This window comes from Talpa europaea (genome assembly GCF_964194135.1).
Source record: "Talpa europaea genome assembly, chromosome: 7".
Taxonomy (NCBI): Eukaryota; Metazoa; Chordata; class Mammalia; order Eulipotyphla; family Talpidae; genus Talpa; species Talpa europaea.
Window position 1 is genome coordinate 85,579,413 of NC_140074.1, and position 17,104 is coordinate 85,596,516.

The 17,104-nt window shown below is 46.2% G+C and overlaps 1 protein-coding gene across 1 annotated transcript in view; it reads left to right on the forward strand.

Annotated features, from left to right (window-relative positions):
• Window positions 1-5,930: 5,930 nt before the first annotated feature.
• NXN (nucleoredoxin) overlaps window positions 5,931-17,104 on the forward strand; it is a gene marked incomplete at both ends in the record, with an annotated part of 149,922 nt that continues 138,748 nt past the window's right edge. Inside the window, one exon of the mRNA XM_084238784.1 lies at window positions 5,931-6,302. Coding sequence (XP_084094910.1) covers window positions 5,931-6,302 — 372 coding nt within the window. The remainder of the gene's footprint in view (window positions 6,303-17,104) is intronic.

Genomic DNA, 17,104 nt, shown 5'->3' on the forward strand with positions numbered 1-17,104 from the left:
TGATGGCATCATTTTGGACTCCCTTTGTGAACAAAATGTGGCTTAGGGACCCCTGCAGGGCTTTTAAGCACACTTCTTGCTTCTCACCTGGAGGCTGTAGTAAATGCCCAGCTGCTTGGGCCAGAGACTCAGTCAAAAAGAGAAAAGGCTCCTCTGAGTAAACAGTGGCCATTCAATTTACTAGGCCTCTGGAGACCATTTTCAGCCAGAGAGCATGGCCTGCGGCCTCACAGATGTGTCTGAGGTCGTGGTGACAGGCAGCTAAGCGTCCTTATTGTCGGGGTTCCTGGGGAACCAGAGAACAAATGGTGCTACTAATGAGTCCCTACTGTGCGCTGGTCTTGACATAATTTTAGAATTCTTTGCCCTGAGCCCAGAGGTGGAACACGCTACTTGGTGGCACTGGACACATTTGCACTTTTCTTAGTCACACTTTCTTAGGTAGGAGGCAGAGCGGCTCTTGGCTTTCCTCTTGGAAGTCAGTACCCCACCAGAGGACATTTATTGTCTGGAAAGGGTAGCGGATGGGTGGATCAAGGCATTTCTGAAGGTAGAAGACTCAGGTAAAGCAGAGTGTATGGGAGCTTCTAGTCATAGACTCTTGGGATTTAAGGGGCAGGAGTTGACTTTGGACAAGCTCTTGTGCACTTGTGAGGCACTGCAGCTTACTTCTCTCTACCTCTGATACATTTATTAGCAAAATCTAATCATATTTTTGTGTGTGTGTATGTGTGTGTGTTCGGGGGGAGTCTTGGCATGTTAGGGGGCTGGATTTGCTGGACCTAAGGAGGCTTAGTGGTGATGCTGCCCAATACCATCTGTCTACATGGGTGGTAGCCCAGCTTCTAGGGTGCATCAGAAGCACCTGGAGAGAATAAACTCTTGATTGCTGGGACTAGAGCATCTGAATCATCAAGACCTGGATTGCATTTGCATTTCAGACCCACTGGTCTACATCTTCTGCAGTCACCTCTCACTGTTAGGAGGTTCATGCCACTCATAGCTCCATTGAGATGGGGAATAACTGTTCAGTTACCTGTAGCCTGGAGTACATCACGGAGCAGGGTCTTCTGAGAGGGTGGCAGCAGGCCAGAGAAGGGAAATGTAAAACCACCACTTTCATCTCTATCCTTAAAGCATGTTTCACTTGCTCAAAGTGCTGAAGTTCAAGATTTTCTACTAATTTATTATAACTTGTAATTTTCAATGTTTTGTGAAAGGAAAAAAAAAAAAAGGTCACTGATTCCTTCCTACTCATTTGTTTAGCTCCAAAGTGAGGAGCTCAACTTGCCAGGGTGACACAGCAGCAACACAGATGGCATCTCTGCCACAGAGACCCTACTTGGAGCTGGAGCCTGCTGAGTAAACTCTGGGAGTGTTTGCCAAGCAGAGGACTGACAGAGGCCAGATCATCTCTGTGCTTTGCTTTTGCCTCTAGGCAAAAAACCGTCCATGATCCCTTCCTCACTCACCAACCTCCCCAGACCCTGGGCTCTGCATGCACTGATATTACTCTAAGAGCTGAACAACAGAGGCCTAGACGTCTGCTGGGTTGAGAATAAACTTCTAGGAGCAGCTTGGAGGGAGTGCAGCTTTCCTGGGGCCATTGTTCAGGCAGACAGGTGGAGTTCTGCAGTTGTTATGATTTCTTCACTTAGCCAAGCTGAGTCACCTGTCACTGGACTCCTGCTCAGCTGAGGGAGGCAATGAACAATGAAAAGAACAATAATGCGACTCCTCAAAGTTATACATTAAGTTAGTGTCAGAAAGATAAGCATCACACTTCTGCTATAAACAGTGAGGACGGGGCCTCCCCGGTGGCACAGCGGGTTGAATGCAGTGCTGTGGAGCTGTCCCCAACCTCTGCAGCGCCGGTTCTATTCCTGGCCAGCCAGGGAGATTCCCATATGGCCAGGCAGACCTCTCCTGTCTCACCCACTGCTCCCCTCAGCAGTGTACTTCCGTCCTTCTGCCTATTCTGCTCCCTGCTCTGTCCCTGGTGAATTCTCTCACCCTCCGGCGCCTCTGGCCTGTACCCCAGTGCTTGTATAAATAAATAAATCTTAATCAATCAATCAATAAAATAAAATATCTCCCCCTCTTTAAAAAACAAAAAAAAAAAAGTGAGGACAATATGCTCTTTCCCTTCCTTCATCTTGATTCTTGTCTGATCTCACCTCCAAATCTTGCTTCACTTACCTCTCTGTCATGCAACTTCTCTTACCAGTGCAGCTGTCACAGATTAGCTTTTTATTTTTTAAAGATTTATTTATTTATGCATACAAGAGCTGGGGTGTAGGTCAGAGGTGCAGGGGGTGAGAGGATTCACCAGAGACAGCATGGGGAACAGAACAGGCAGACTGACTGAAATACACTGCTGAGGGGAACAGGGGCAGACAGGAGAGGTCTGCTGCGTCATGTGGGTCAGCTCCCTGGCCAGGGATCGAACTCAGGCTGTTGAGGTGATAGCACTGAGACTTAACTCCTAGGCCACTGAGGAGGCCCCTGCTATAAGGTATTGATAGAGACTGAATGCTTAACCATGGGCCACCGAAGATTATTACACCTGAGCTGTCCATCATGAACTGTTGGTTTCTTTCTCTCAGAATATCTTATTGTCTAATATGTTCAAACATTGGTTGACTGCAGATAATTAAAACCACAGAAAGGAAAATCATGGATAATAGGGGACTGATGTCTTCCAAGTAGTGAATGTGTCATAATTTAATCACCCTCGTTGACACACAATTGGGCTCCTTCCAATGTGCTAGTCTTTTTCTAATTTCACCACTGTATCAATAAATATTTGTACACATACATTTTTGTGCATGTACCCTATTATATCTGAAGACCAATGAATGTGATTTATGAATCTTAAATGTGACAAATAATTGTTCTGTGCATGTTTTGTGTGACATCATGTGCCTTAGAATGCAATTTCCCAAAAGAAAAAGTCTGTAATGTGTAGTTCTGTACAATGTCAGACGTATTGTAACTCCTTAGTACATATTTTAAAACAATAATTTTCAGAATATCCAGTCAATTCATGTAACATAACTAAATACCAGTAGGTACATTCCCTCTAAGTGGGTCTCTTGAACTGCATAAGCAAAGAAAGTGCTTTTTGCAAGCCAAAGGGATGTTGGCTATTCTTTACAGGAAGTCAAATGAGTCTCCTTGGGTTTCTTCTTGTAACAAACACCCACTAGAATTATGATTTTGGAATCATTTCCATTGCAAATCCCCTCTTTCCACACCCCTTTAGAAGGCAGCTGCGATATTTGGCTTCTAACCAAGCCCTGCTGTACCAACAATTCTCTGAATTTTATTTATATTTCATGTGCAGTATGTTCGAACTCTCACTTTCCCAGGTGCCAGATGCTGGTTTGGACACACTCCAGTGGAAAGTGCTTTCCTGTAAAATAATAAAAGTAAAATGCTTGAACAAACCACCTCTTTATATCAGACGTGTACCTAGTATACCAAAGTTAAGTACTCTAATAACAACCTCACTATTTCCCCAAAATGCTTCCCCAAATTCTCTCTGCAGCTATCTTCACACCAAATATTGATACTTCATCCTTTGGCTCCCATAGGATGTAAATGCTTATTGCCCTTTTCCATTTCTTCGGTGTTCATTTGAAAATGTCAGAGTGTAACACTATTTGTCTCACATGCTTTCATGGTGCCTAATATTACCCATCTATAGGAATTTCAAGTGTGATTTGGATAAGGAGATAAAGAATTTTAACCCATTTTCAGAATGTTTAAAAAACACCTAATGTCTTTTATATTAATAGCTTTAAGATGTTTTCACTAAAAGTGATACTTGTGCTTTATAATAATGGTCTCGCCCTGAAGTCGCACAGAAGTTTGGCATGACACTAAGATTTAGCTTGGAATTTGCCTTTGTTACAGGGTTCCTGCCAGCTTAAAGGCAGTCCTCAATCCAAAGATCCCTCTTGCGAAATGAGCAGCAATATTAGGGGGAAACCAAGAAAGTGAATATAATTCTTAAAGATTGCCAATCCGCCCCTGGCTTCCACCTTAGCCAATTTCACCTGTTTTATGTAGTATTTCACTGAGCTGAAAACTAGTACAATTCTTTGTTCTAGCCTAGGGAAATTGAGAACCTTAGGCATGAAATTTTTTGTTTGTGCCAAAAACTTGCGGCTATAGTCTGAGGCTTAAACGAACTCGTGTAAAGTATGCTGTGATTTGTGTGTGTGGAAAGCCGCCATAAAATAACAAAAATATTCTGCTTGGCTGCCATCTCTTTTCATATATTGGGCTCTGGAAAGATCTTATTTTCTTTCTCACTCTTTCCATTAGATGGCGCTAGATGTCAAAAAAATAGCTTCCAAATGGCGGGTGGAGGGCGGTAAGAGGGGTGACTTTTGCTACCGCTTGGTTGGTGATAGCTGAGCTGCCATACAAGTTAGGCCCACTATTGCGGGTAAGCATGGCACACATTGTGTGTGTGTGTGTGTGGCCACAAAACTCCTCTTTAATCCAGGTTTTCTCCAAGCATAGGATAACATCTTGCTTGCTGGCAAAAATGAAAAGAAAAAGAAATAAAAAAATCCCTAGAATTTTTAACTTTCTGCAGACTTTTATAAGCTATGAAACGATTCAGGAGAGCAGCCAGCACTGATTTAGAGATTCTGCGGCATCTGTTGCCACTAATAATATTTTCACTATGTCCCCAAATTCGCAACCCACCAGATTCTCTCTGCAGCCATCTCCACACCTTTGATGGATGCTAGAGAAACCACTCGCTAGTGGAAATAGCCCTGTGTCCAGTGGACTGAATTCCCACAGCATGACCTGTGACCTAACATGTCAGTATGTATGGATGCCCTCAAGAATGCGTAGTAAGGGCCACCCTGGTGATGCAAGGGGTTAAGTCTCAGCACTATGAAGCTATCCACAGCCACTGCATCCTGAGTTCCATCCCGCCTGCCTGGGAGCTGACCTACATCACGCGGCAGACCTCTCCTGACTAGCCCACTGCTCCCCTCAGCAGTGTATTTCAGTCAGTCCGCCTGTTCTGTTCCCCACTCTATCTGGTGAATCCTCTCACCCCCCACCCCTCTGGCCTACACCTCAGTTCTCTTATGCATAAATAAATAAATCTTTTTTTTAAAATGCATAGTAACAGATTAAGCTAGAGGAAATATAGGAGGTGGCACCCTCCAGTCCTTTCACAGTAGTGAACACAGAACAGGAAAAAAGGGTCCAGCAAGACCTGCCCTGAGACAGTGATAGCTGCGTGGAGACGGTGAACTCCCATAAGCGTTAGGAGAGGTGAGTCCGGTGTGAAATGGCCTAAGGGCTTGCACAGCGTGAAAGAGAGACTGGGGAGGGACACGAAAGGGTAAGAGAACGGGTACGGGCGACGTGTGGGCATCTCTGGAGAAGTCTGGAGAGGATTTAACAGAACTCGAGAGCGGAGAGGAAATGGAGGGCGGGGTGAGCCCAGTCCAGCCCGGGGAGCGCGCTCTCTTCGGAAAGGCGGGCCCCAGGGGCCTTCTCCTTTCTCCCCTGAGGCCCGGGCTTTCCCGTCAGAGAGGAGCGTTTGCGGCGGGCTCCTCGCCACGCCGTTCCCCGAGCGCCGCAGCCACGCGGCGGAAGCCCGCGTCCCCGGCGCGGGCGGCAGCGGCCAGCAGGGCAGCGGCCAGCGCGGCCCGGGACGGCCGGCGAGGGGCGTGGCGAGGGCCGGGGGCGTGGCGAGGGCGGCCGGGGGCGTGGCGAGGGCGGCCGGGGGCGTGGCGAGGGCGGCCGGGGGCGTGGCGAGGGCGGCCGGGGGCGGGGCTCTCGCTCACCCGCGCTCGCCGCCGCCGCCGCTGCCGCCTCCGCCCGCCGCGGGGACCCAGGAGCCGGGTCGCCAACGCCTGCCCACCCGCGTGCCCGGGCTGCGGCGGGCCAGGATGTCGGGCTTCCTGGAGGAGCTGCTGGGCGAGAAGCTGGTGACGGGCGGCGGCGAGGAGGTGGACGTGCACTCGCTGAGCGCCCGCGGCATCTCGCTGCTCGGGCTCTACTTCGGCTGCAGCCTGAGCGCCCCCTGCGCGCAGCTCAGCGCCAGCCTGGCCGCCTTCTACGGCCGCCTGCTGGGGGACGCGGCGGCGGGGCCGGGGGCCGGGGCCGGGCCGGGGCCGGGGGCCGGGGCGGCCGCCGAGCCCGACCCGCGGCGCCGCCTGGAGATCGTCTTCGTGTCCTCGGACCAGGACCAGCGGCAGTGGCAGGACTTCGTGCGGGACATGCCGTGGCTGGCGCTGCCCTACAAGGAGAAGCACAGGAAGGTGAGCGGCGAGGGCCTCGTCGGCGCCCCCCACTTGGCCGAGCAGCCCGCGCGCTCCCGGGAGCCGGTCCTCAGCGCCGCCCGCCCGCGCTCCCCGCGGCCTCCTCGGGCCCCCGCCTCGGTCTCTGCAGGCGCTCCCCTTCCTGCCCCTCACTGTCCCCCGTCCCCGCCCGCCCGCCCGCCCAGGACCCCTCCGGGCTGGGCCTCGAGACCACTCCCCAGGGGCGCTGCCAGGCCGCGCTGGCGGGGCTAAGTTTGACACCCCGGCGCCCCGGGACCAGGCTCGTGGCCGGAGGAGTCGAGAGCCCAGTGCCCACATCTTGGGGAGCCTCTCTTACGGGGTGGCTGCTCTTCGGGGTCCCCATTCCGTGACCCCCACCCCTTCCTGAGGCGCAGGGAGGGGCCACTTCCTCCCTTCAGCCGCGGGACTCCGCGCGGATACCTGTGGTGGGTGGGGGAGGCGCTGGCCCCCTACCCACAATGCCCACGCCAGGAAGTTTCCTTTCTTTGGAGGAAAAATCAGCGTTCTGGGGGCTCCCTTCCGTGTGGCCGCGGACCCCGAGGCCGAGGCCGTGGTCCGCGCGCCCCGCGCCCCGCGCCCGGGGGAGGCGGTCACTGACAGGAGCTTTGGCGTGAGGAGCGCTCGCTCGTCTCCCCTTCTTCCCGCCGCCTCTCCCCCTCCCTTGCTGAATTAGTGGCCACCGGGGAGCGTTTCATTGTCTTGCTGTCCGGCTGTCCTCCCCAGATGCCGCCCAGGCACAGGAGCAGCCCCGTCCTTGCACATCTTGGTTGCTGGTGGGTCACCTCACCGTTGCCTGCGCATGCTTCGAGTTTAATGCTGAACTGACCCCAAAGGCGCAGAATGACCAGAATGAGGACTCTTAAGGGAAATTGATATTTCAATGCCAACTTATTGCTTCTAGCTTGTCGCTGAAATGACCCACCTAGGGAGTGGTCTGGGTTTTTGCCTGTGTCTATTGTTTTAATAAAACTCAGGCAATTTTGTCATGAGTTGAAACAGAAAAAGTTTTGGAACTCTCCTGCTTAGTGTGCCTGATGCAGCTTGTGAATCCAGCCCCTTCTCTTTCTGAGGAGAATCGCGGTTTATGGATTGGAAGGGAAAAGGGCTCTTCTGGAGATGTTTAGGCTCCTCCAGGGAGGATGGTGAAGACATACCATGTGTTTCTTTTATGTGTACAGAATCTTGTTGAGAAGCATGCTTTAGATTTTGTGAGAGCAAAAGGCTTATACTGTGACCCCAGATGTCTCAAGTAAATCATCCATCCCCTAGCAGTCTAAGGTGCAGACTTGAGATTTCAAGTATGAAATACAGCGTAACAAATAGAGTTTGTAAGTTTGACATGGAAAAACATGAGCTCACTAGCCATTAAGAGGCAAAACTTAGCATTTTAACCACCTTTTAGGTGATTTTGCCCATATTTGATGTATATGCTTGATAGTGCATGAATGAGAAAGGCCAATCCTTTTTTGCTTTTAAAACATGGGAATCCTTTGTTTTCCTTGGTGGGAAGAATACTGTCAGAAAGTGATTTATCCAAAAACATTTTTCATTGTTGTGGGAAGTTTTTATTGTATACACCAAAGTCTGTGTAAATTACTGTCCTTATTGGGTAATACACGTTTTCTAGCTTTTAAAAAGATTTGTAATGATGGTAAAATGGTATAGGCTGAGAGCCTGCTGTGTTTTTCACAGTAAGGTAAATTAATTTGCTGATAGTAAAAATGTGGAGCAAAATGAGATGTTTTGCAAATACTTAATTCTTTTCCTCAAAAAAAGAGATGGCTTGATCTGATATAGGTCATGCCTGTTCTCTGTGCCCTGACCAGTCCCTTTGCATGAACAAAGGTGTTCTGTGGCCCTAGCCTGCACCTGCTAATTCCTTCAGGATGAGAGCCTGCGTCACACAGCTCAGATACTCATTTGAAAATACAGTTCAAAATGCTGCACATGCCCAACATGATATGATAGCATCTTAAATATTTGTTTTTTGCTCAATGTTTCGAAGTCATATCACATAGTTCACTTTGTTCTTTAAAACAAGTTCAGTTTTCAAGCTGGTGGTTTCTACTCCTAGATGTTGATGAATAGGCAACTCAAGATCTGATCCTAGGGGCCTCCCTGGTGGTGCAGGGGTTAAAGTCTCAGCACCATTAAGCTATCACTGCCATGGCCTGGCCTGAGTTTGATCCCCGGCCAGGGAGCTACCCACATGGCACAGCAGACCTCTCCTGTCTCTCCTGCTGCTCTCTCAGCAGCATATCTCAGTAGATCTGCCTGTTCTGCTCCCCAATCTGTCTCTAGTGAATCCTCTCTCACCCCTCCATGCCTCTGGCCTACACCCCACCTCTTATATGCATAAATAAATAAAATAAATCTTAAAAAAAAACCTGATCCTAGAAACATTTACTTGTGGTACTATACTAGGTAAAAAAGATACCAGCTGTGCTTCTTTTAAAAAAAAAAGATTATTTATTTATGCATACAAGAGCTGAGACACAGGTCAAAGATGCAGGGGGGTTGGGGGGTGAGAGGATTCATCAGAGACAGAGCTGGGAACAGAACAGGCAGATTGACCGAAGCGCACTGTTGAGGGGAGCAGCGGGCTAGCCAGGAGAGGTCTGCTGCGCTATGTGGCTTGCTATGTGGCTTGCTCCCTGGCGGGCGGGCAGGGGATCGAACTTGAGCTGTAGAGGCTGTGGACCCCTTCATAGGGCGGTGCTTAACTTCTTGCACTACCAGGGAGGCCCCAGCTGTGTTTCTTATGGAAAACACACTCTTGGAAATTGTAAAAGCTCTGTACTTAGTCTGAAAGGAATTATTTTCCTCCTCCAAACCAAGAAGATGTAGCTCAAATTCCTTTTCTGTAACTTTGCATTTTTGTTTCTTGTGTTTGAAATTGAGGTGCTTAGAAGTCTATAAGCTTGTGATATCAATTCATGAGCAGAACAGTGAAACACCCAGGACACCCCTAGTTCAAGGTGCTCACTGGCTGGACACTTAACTTTCTTGTTAATGGACTCTGTCCATGTTGTTATACCACCCATACAAACAGCCTTAAAGAAGAGAATTTTGTTTTATGCTAAAGGGAAACCAAAGTTCCACTTACCTTTTTTTTTTTTTTTTTTTTTTTTAACTAAGTTCTCATTAACATTTGCTTTTTAAAGCCATTGTGTACTTCTTCCCTTTGGGATAACAAAGGATATGGTTCAAATTAGTTATTGGCTGGCATTTCTCTAAAGAAAATTGAAAAATTATGGTGAGAAAAGAAAATGCTGTGTGGTATTTTTTTTTTCTTCTTTTATTAATTTCCCCCTCTATATAGTGAAAAGGTCTGGGGATGACTATATATGTTAAGCCTGCATTTTGCCCGACTCCTCTTACCTTGATAGGAGCTGTGAGAAGACATCAAATAAAAGGATTCCAGAATCTTTAAAATGAGTTCTTTATGGAAAGTTGTCCTGTTTCTGCTTGTTTTAGTGGTAGGTATAGAAGTAATTGAAGCTTCAATTTTTGGCTTCCAAACACACACGTATAAATAGCTGAGTAGAAATTATAATTATATGATAATAGAACTTTGAGAGCATTTATAAGAACAGTTTTGTCAGGAAACATATAATCCTGAAGTGAAGGCAGTTAGACTTTTTTTTTTTTTTAATAAATAGGTTTGGTTTGTTGTGGACATTTTTCAGATTTCTGGAGCGAATAGTTGGAAAGTAGTGAAAATTTGAACTTTCGAGATTTGCTCTATCCCTTTAGATTCCTTAGCTGTCAATACTGGAGGGTTGACCTCCAGGATCTGCTTCAACATTATACAGGCGAGCACTGATTTTGGTTTGAAAGCCACAGGTCTCAGCTTTGTCTGGACTGGATGCCCGATGGAAAACATTTGGTCAGTGTGGGTGTGTGGACATCAAAGGACACAGGACTACTCACTGCTCTTGCTCTCGACAGGTTTGCTGGGGTCTGGCTCAGTCGTAGAACTTCCTGCCTGATAGAAACAGAGAGAAAGTTGGGTGGGAGAGTGGTCGAGTGAGAGGACTCTGGTCTAGGAGCTTCTGGGTTGGTGAACATACAAAGTTTTGTGGAGAATGGTGCCCTTGGACAGAGGTTGGAAGCGCCAGGTCTTTCCCCATACCTTGCCCTGTGCATCTCTTCCATCTGGCTATCACTGAGTTATACATTCTTTGTATTAAATCTGTGCTCTGCATTGCTTTGGCTATTTGGGGTCTTTTGTGGTTCCATACAAATTGTGGTAAAACTGGACAACCACATACAAAAGAATGAAAAGATATGCATAAGCTCCTTTTCATCAGCTCTTTGTCCCTCTACCAGGCAGCAGCCTTCCTGCTTGCCCGTGACCTGCTACATGCCGAGGCTTCTCTTTACTGACCTCCCTCAGTGGAGGCAGCTCTCCTCAAGGTGACCTGCCTGTGACCATGCAGGGCTCTCTCAGCAAACCTCTCCCTTTTGGGACAGCTCTTCCTGCCCGCCTGTGTCTATGCAAGTGTACTTTACTCTTTTGTCCCATTCCCTAATAAATGTGCTCTTCATTTTTTTTTTTTTGAAGATTTATTTATTTATTTATTTTTTTGTGGGACCCTTGCCGGTGGCTGGAGAGCGAACTGGCGCTGCAGAGGCTGCGGGCAGCCTTGCAACCCAGCGCTCAACCGCTGCGCCACCAGGGGAGGCCCGAAGATTTATTTATTTATGTATACAAGAACTGGGGTACAGGCCAGAGGTGTGGGAGATGAGAGGTCTCACCAGAGACAGAGTAGGGAACAGAACAAGCAGATTGGCTGAAATACACTGCTGAGGGGAGCTGCTGAGGGGAGCGAGGTCTGCTGTGCCATGTGGGTAGCTCCCTGCCCGGGGATCGAACTCATGCTGCAGTGGCTGCAGATAGCTTCATAGGTTGCCTCTTAACCCCTTGCACCACCAGGGAGGGCCTAAACCTGCTCTTTAAAAAAAAAAAAAAGAATGAAAAGAATGAGTTAGACCATTATCTCACACCATAAAGAAAAATTAATTCAAAATAGATCAAAGACTTGTGTGTAAGACCTGAAACCACAAAATACATAGAAGAAAACATAGCTAGAATACTCTATGACATTGGCTTCAGTGATGTCTTTAGGGACTTGACTACACTAGCCAGGGAAATAAAAGCAAGAATTAATAAACTACATCAAATTAAAAATCTGCATAGGCAGTTCTCCTGCACTCCTATGACTCTTCACCAACCTTATCCTTTTGCAAAGCAGCAGAGGCAGCTCTACTCCCAAGACTGCCCACCTGTGACTATGCAGTTGTCTCCTTTAACAAACCAGTACCTTTCAGGGGCAGCTCTTCCTGCCATTGTGCCTGAGGGTGTGAACCTGGATAAGAGGAGAGCCCCACCTACTTGGGCCTGGCTTCTCCTTTTCTTTCCTTTCCCTTTACTTATATATAAACCTGCCCTTGTGGATATTTAAAAAAAATCTTCTGCACAGCAAAAGAACTATTATTAAAGCAAAAATACACCCTACTGAATGGGAGAAAAATATTTGCACATCATGCATCTAACAAGGGGTTAAAATCCAAGATCTGCCAAGAACTCATACTGTTCAACAACAAGAAAACAACCCAATCAAAAAATGGGCGAAAGAGCTTAGTAGACACTTTCCCAAAGAAGACATACAGATGGCCAACAGACACATGAAAAAATGTTCATCATTACTTACCAGGGAAATGCAAATCAAAACCACAGTGAGATCCCACCTCACACTGTTAGAGTAACCCATATTAAAATAATCGGAAACAAACCTCAACAAAGGTACAAAAAAAAGGAAACTGTTGTGGGGGTGTAGACTGGCCAGCCCCCATGAATATAGTACAGAGGTTTCCCAAAACATTAAAAGTAGATCTACCATATGATCCAGCAGCCCCTTTCTAAGGTATTTACCCAAAGAAAACAAGAACACTAATTCAGAGGGCTATATGCACTTCTGTGTTCATTGTAATGCCTTTTACAATAGCTAAGTTATGGAAACAACCTATGTGCCTAGCAACAGGTGTCAACAGGGTAAAAAAAAATGTGGCTTATATATACAATAGAATCCTACTCAGCTATACGAAAAGAAGTACAACATTGTCATTTGGTACAACACGTATGGAACTGGAGGAGATTATGCTAAGTGAAATAAATCAAAAGGAGAAAGGTAAATACTGAATGATTTCACTCATGTGGAAGGGAACAAAAAAGCAAAGGAACAGACAAAACCAAAACAAAACAGCAAAATAAACCCTTGAACTCTGTAGAACTGAGGGGCTGGGAGCAAAAAGGGGAAGAGGGGAGGGGCCCTCTGAGGTGGAGGATTATTGGTGCTTTGCTAGTGGGTGTGGTTGAGACAGTTTGCATTTGTAGAGGTGTGACCCTATATTCCTAAAATATAGGAGTGTTGTAAAAGAGCATTACCTCAACGAACAATTTTTTTTAAAAGAGGGTTACAACTACAACCAGGGGGAGTGGGTCCAGCCTCCTGGTCCTCCACATAGGCTGCTTGCTCTGGGTGGTTCTTTTGGCTCAGAGTAAAACAGAAGTGTGAACTAGATGTCACCTGAACCCCTTTCACTTTTTTGGAAGGGCAAGATTTGTTGCTAACCCAGTTTTACATCTCCCCCTCAACTTTTCTTCCCTCAAATCTAGATACCTTAGCCACTAAGAGAATAATTTCTATAACACTGACAGATCACTGTTTTTTCTTCTTAATCACTTTCAAGGTGGTAAAAAGGGCATGACTTTGAAAAGTGGGGTTTTCTGCCTTCCACATAAGGAGCCTGGACCAGCCAAGATAAGCTTCCTGTACTTTCTGTGTTTCTAGTACTTGAATCAATCTAAAAAAAACCCAGCAGTCTGATTAAATAAGAGCAGTTTTCTTTTCTTTCTTTATTTATTTAGTGTTGCTTTTCTTTTCTTTTATTTTTTAAGATTTATTTATTTATTTATTTATACAAGCACTGGGTACAGTCAGAAGCACGGGAGGGTGAGAGAATTCACCAGAGCCAGAGCAGGGAGCAGAACAGGCAGACAGACGGAGGACACTGCTGAGGGGAGCAGCGGGCGCAGCAGGAGAGGTCTGCGCGCCATGTGGGACCCTTGCCAGTGACCGGGATCGAACTGGCGCTGCAAAAGCTGCGGGCAGCTTCGCAGCACAGTGCTCAACTGCTGCACCACTGGGGAGGCCCAAGAGCAGTTTTCCTTAGGAGTCTTTCTCCTGGGTCTCCCTGATAATGCAGGGGTTAAAGACACAATGCTATCAAGCTATGGCCAGCCACTGCAACATGAGTTCGATCCCCAGCCATGGAGCTGACCCACATGACGCAGCAGACCTCTCCTGTCTCACCCGCTGTTCCCCTCAGCAGTGTATTTCAGTAGCTCTGCCTGTTCTGTTCCCCACTCTGTCTCTGGTGAATCCTCTCACCCCCCCCCCACCTCTGGCCTATACCCCAATTCTTGTATGCATACATAAATCTTTTTTCATAAAACAGTTTTTTTCATCATTCCATTATTTGCAATATATATTTTAATATCAGTTTTCTTCTCTGCATAATCAAACAATCTGGTATAGGGGCTAAAAATATAGACTTGTCCATCTGCCTGAGTTCAGATCTTGGTTCTGCCATTTATTAGCTGTGTGGCGTTGTGTAAACTACCCTACTTCTCTGTGCCACTAGTTCTTTATTTACAAAATGAAGATGATAGTAACATCTACCTTACAAGTTTGTTGTAAAGACTATATGAGATTATATATATATATATGTATGCCTTGCATATATCATAAGTGCTCAAAAAGTGCTAGCTGTTATTTGTTAATGAATTATCATAACATCTAGTGGTTAATTTTATAGCGTGAACTTTTGGAATCTATCACATTACCTAATTGCAAAACTGTTATGAGGTAATATTTTTTAACTTTCCAGACAAATGACTTTTATAAAGCTACAGGGAGTATGGTGAAGTAGTTGAAAGACTTGCCCTAGAAGACATTATAATGGAAGAGAAAGACCTACAAGAATGAACCAATTTAAAAAAATGAATATAGAAAAGTACCATTCCTTAAAAGTGCCAGGAGAATAATGCTCATGTTTACTGAGCTCTATACCTTTATCTGTCAATGAAAAGCAGCAGATCAGTAGATCAGTGAGATCTGAAAGGGCAACAACTTGAAGATGATGAAGCACCTATTTGGGGAAAGCTCAATCATCTACTTGATGGTCATTTTGTGGTTTGGGATCAAACATGTCTTCTGCTGATCCCAGCTGCTTCAATCTCGGTGGCATGGAGTTTGCAGCCTTGCTGCTCTTCTTTCACGTGGGAAATGCATTGCAGTCAGTCCAGAGCAGTAGAAATCTCTCCCCCAGTGCAGCTCTGGAATGTCGTAGGGTAGGTTTGCTCAGACTTGTAGCCCCTACAAGTTTAATACTTGTCTTCCAGTTAGTGTCTCAGGCCTGACTGTCCAGCTGTCCACAGCTCTTGCTAATTGATTTATCTACTGATATTGGGTTGGCATGTGAGCCAGAGTACAGAGGAAAGCAGTGGGTCTTGAGCTTCATTGATTTCATTTGCCTTGTTTCTTTCCCCCTCCCTACCCTCTTTTTATCACTGTTCCTTTGGGCGGGAAACCTTGTTTTAATAGTAGCAAGTATTTGAGAGAGAAGGCTTTGTGTTGCATGCAGCTGGGGTGGGGAAAGAACAAGTCCCTCAGATTGGGGGGGGAACTTCTTTTTTTCTGATTGAGTTTGGGGCTCTGGGGCCCCAGCTAGCCCCGGCAACTTACTGCATGATTTTGTTTCAGGGGAAACCGTAGGCTTGCTGTGGGATATGTTTTCTTTCTTCATGTTCTTAATTCTCAGGAGTGCTCAGTGTTAACCACCAGCATACTTAGTTTTCTGTATTTCATTAATTTACCATTATGGTTATTTCAAAGGCACTCAAGGAAAATGGTTATGAATTTAAAATCTCTTTGCTTGACTTTTACAAAGATCTTGTATACTGTTACTTTACATCTTGCCATTCTTTTCAAAGCAGGTAGAGTTCTTGAGTCTTGGGAGTCATCCTTGATTCTCGTCCACCCCTCATATCCAAAAGGTCCAGAATCTTGTTGATTTGATCTCCTTAATAGCCCTGGGGTCTGACGCCCTCTTTCCATCCCTGTTGTCCCTGCTTGAGTTCAGGTTGCATTTGTCCTGCTGCAGATTGGCAGCCTTCTTCCGGGGCTCCTTTCTTCCAATCCTGGTCCCTGTATGCCAGAATTATCAAGCTGTCTGTAATCAAGTTTTGTTTTGTATTACTGATCAGTAATGATCAGTTTTGTATTGTATTACTGACTTCCAGTCAGCCACACACCCATCTGTGGCCCTACTACACATGACTGGTCTAGATCTTGAACTATATGTTGCTCCCTACTGAGATGACAACATACACACTGATCTCTGTCCTGTTCAACAAGATGAATCCATGGTTCACAATGTGGTCATTCCAGAAGCTCACTCTCAATTTCAGTACTTGCCCTGGGAATAACAAACAACTCATGGGCAAGTGCAGGTCATTAGACTCACCTTGAACAGCCCTGCTCTAGACCATTTCCAGAAAGGAGAGACAGGAACAAAAACACAACTTTGATCATGTCATTCTCCTGCTTAAGAATTCTTCAGTATGGGGCCTCCCTGGTGGCCTAGGGGTTAAGTCTCAGCACTATCACCACAATGGCCCACTGCAGCAACCCGCCACAATGGCCTGAGTTCAATCCCAGAGAGCCTGGGAGCTAATCCACATGGCGCAGCAGACCTCTCCTGTCTCACCCACTGCTCCCCTCAGCAGTGTATTTCAGTCATTCTGTCCTGTTCCCCACTCTCTCTCTGGTGAATCCTCTCTTCTCCCACACCTCTGGCCTACACTCCAGTTCTATGCAAAAAATAAATGAATAAATATCTTAAAAAAAAAAAAAGCCTAACTCAAAAAAAAAAAAAATTCTTCAGTAGCTCTTCAGAGCCTTTGGGATCAAGTCCAAACTGTCGAGCCTAGTCCCCAGCTCTTCCCCAGCTCCTCTTCTTCCTGCGCGGTGCTCTCTCTCCTCCTGGACTGATTTTGGAATTTCCAAACTTGGCCCTGGATTCCCTGCTCTAACAAGATTTCCTCTCTCTCTTCCAGGCGGGATGCTTTTGTGAACTTCCATAGATCCTAGGCACAGATGTCCTACTACTTAGCCTTTTGTGACTTTTTTGGGCCTTTTTCACGAAATTATGCTTCTGACAACAGAAAGCAACCCAAGAGAGGGGAGGATGAGAGCCTTTTAGCTTGGCAGGTTGAAAGCACAGTAGTTCCCATATCATATAAGTTGGAAATGTGTACTTTCGCTATTACTTAGCTTAATTTTTTAAAAATAAATTTTATTTTTATATTCCCCATACAACTGCAACCCCCTTATTTTGACCCCAATCCCTCCCCTCTCCACTCCCCACCCCCCATAGAGTGTCTCTGATTCATAGTTTTTTGTTGATTTTGATTTTCACTTTCTTACAGTTATTCATTTTCCTGGTCCCTTATTTAAGTTTTCTAGATTCCTGCTATGAGTGAGACCATCCGGTATTTTTCTTTTTCTTTCTGGCTTATTTCGATGAGCATGATCCCTTCCAGCACCATCCATGTTGCTGCAAATTGCATGTGTTTATCTTTTTTGATTGCTAAGTAATAGTCCATGGTGTATATGTACCACATCTTCTTGATCCAGTCATCTATTTTGGGC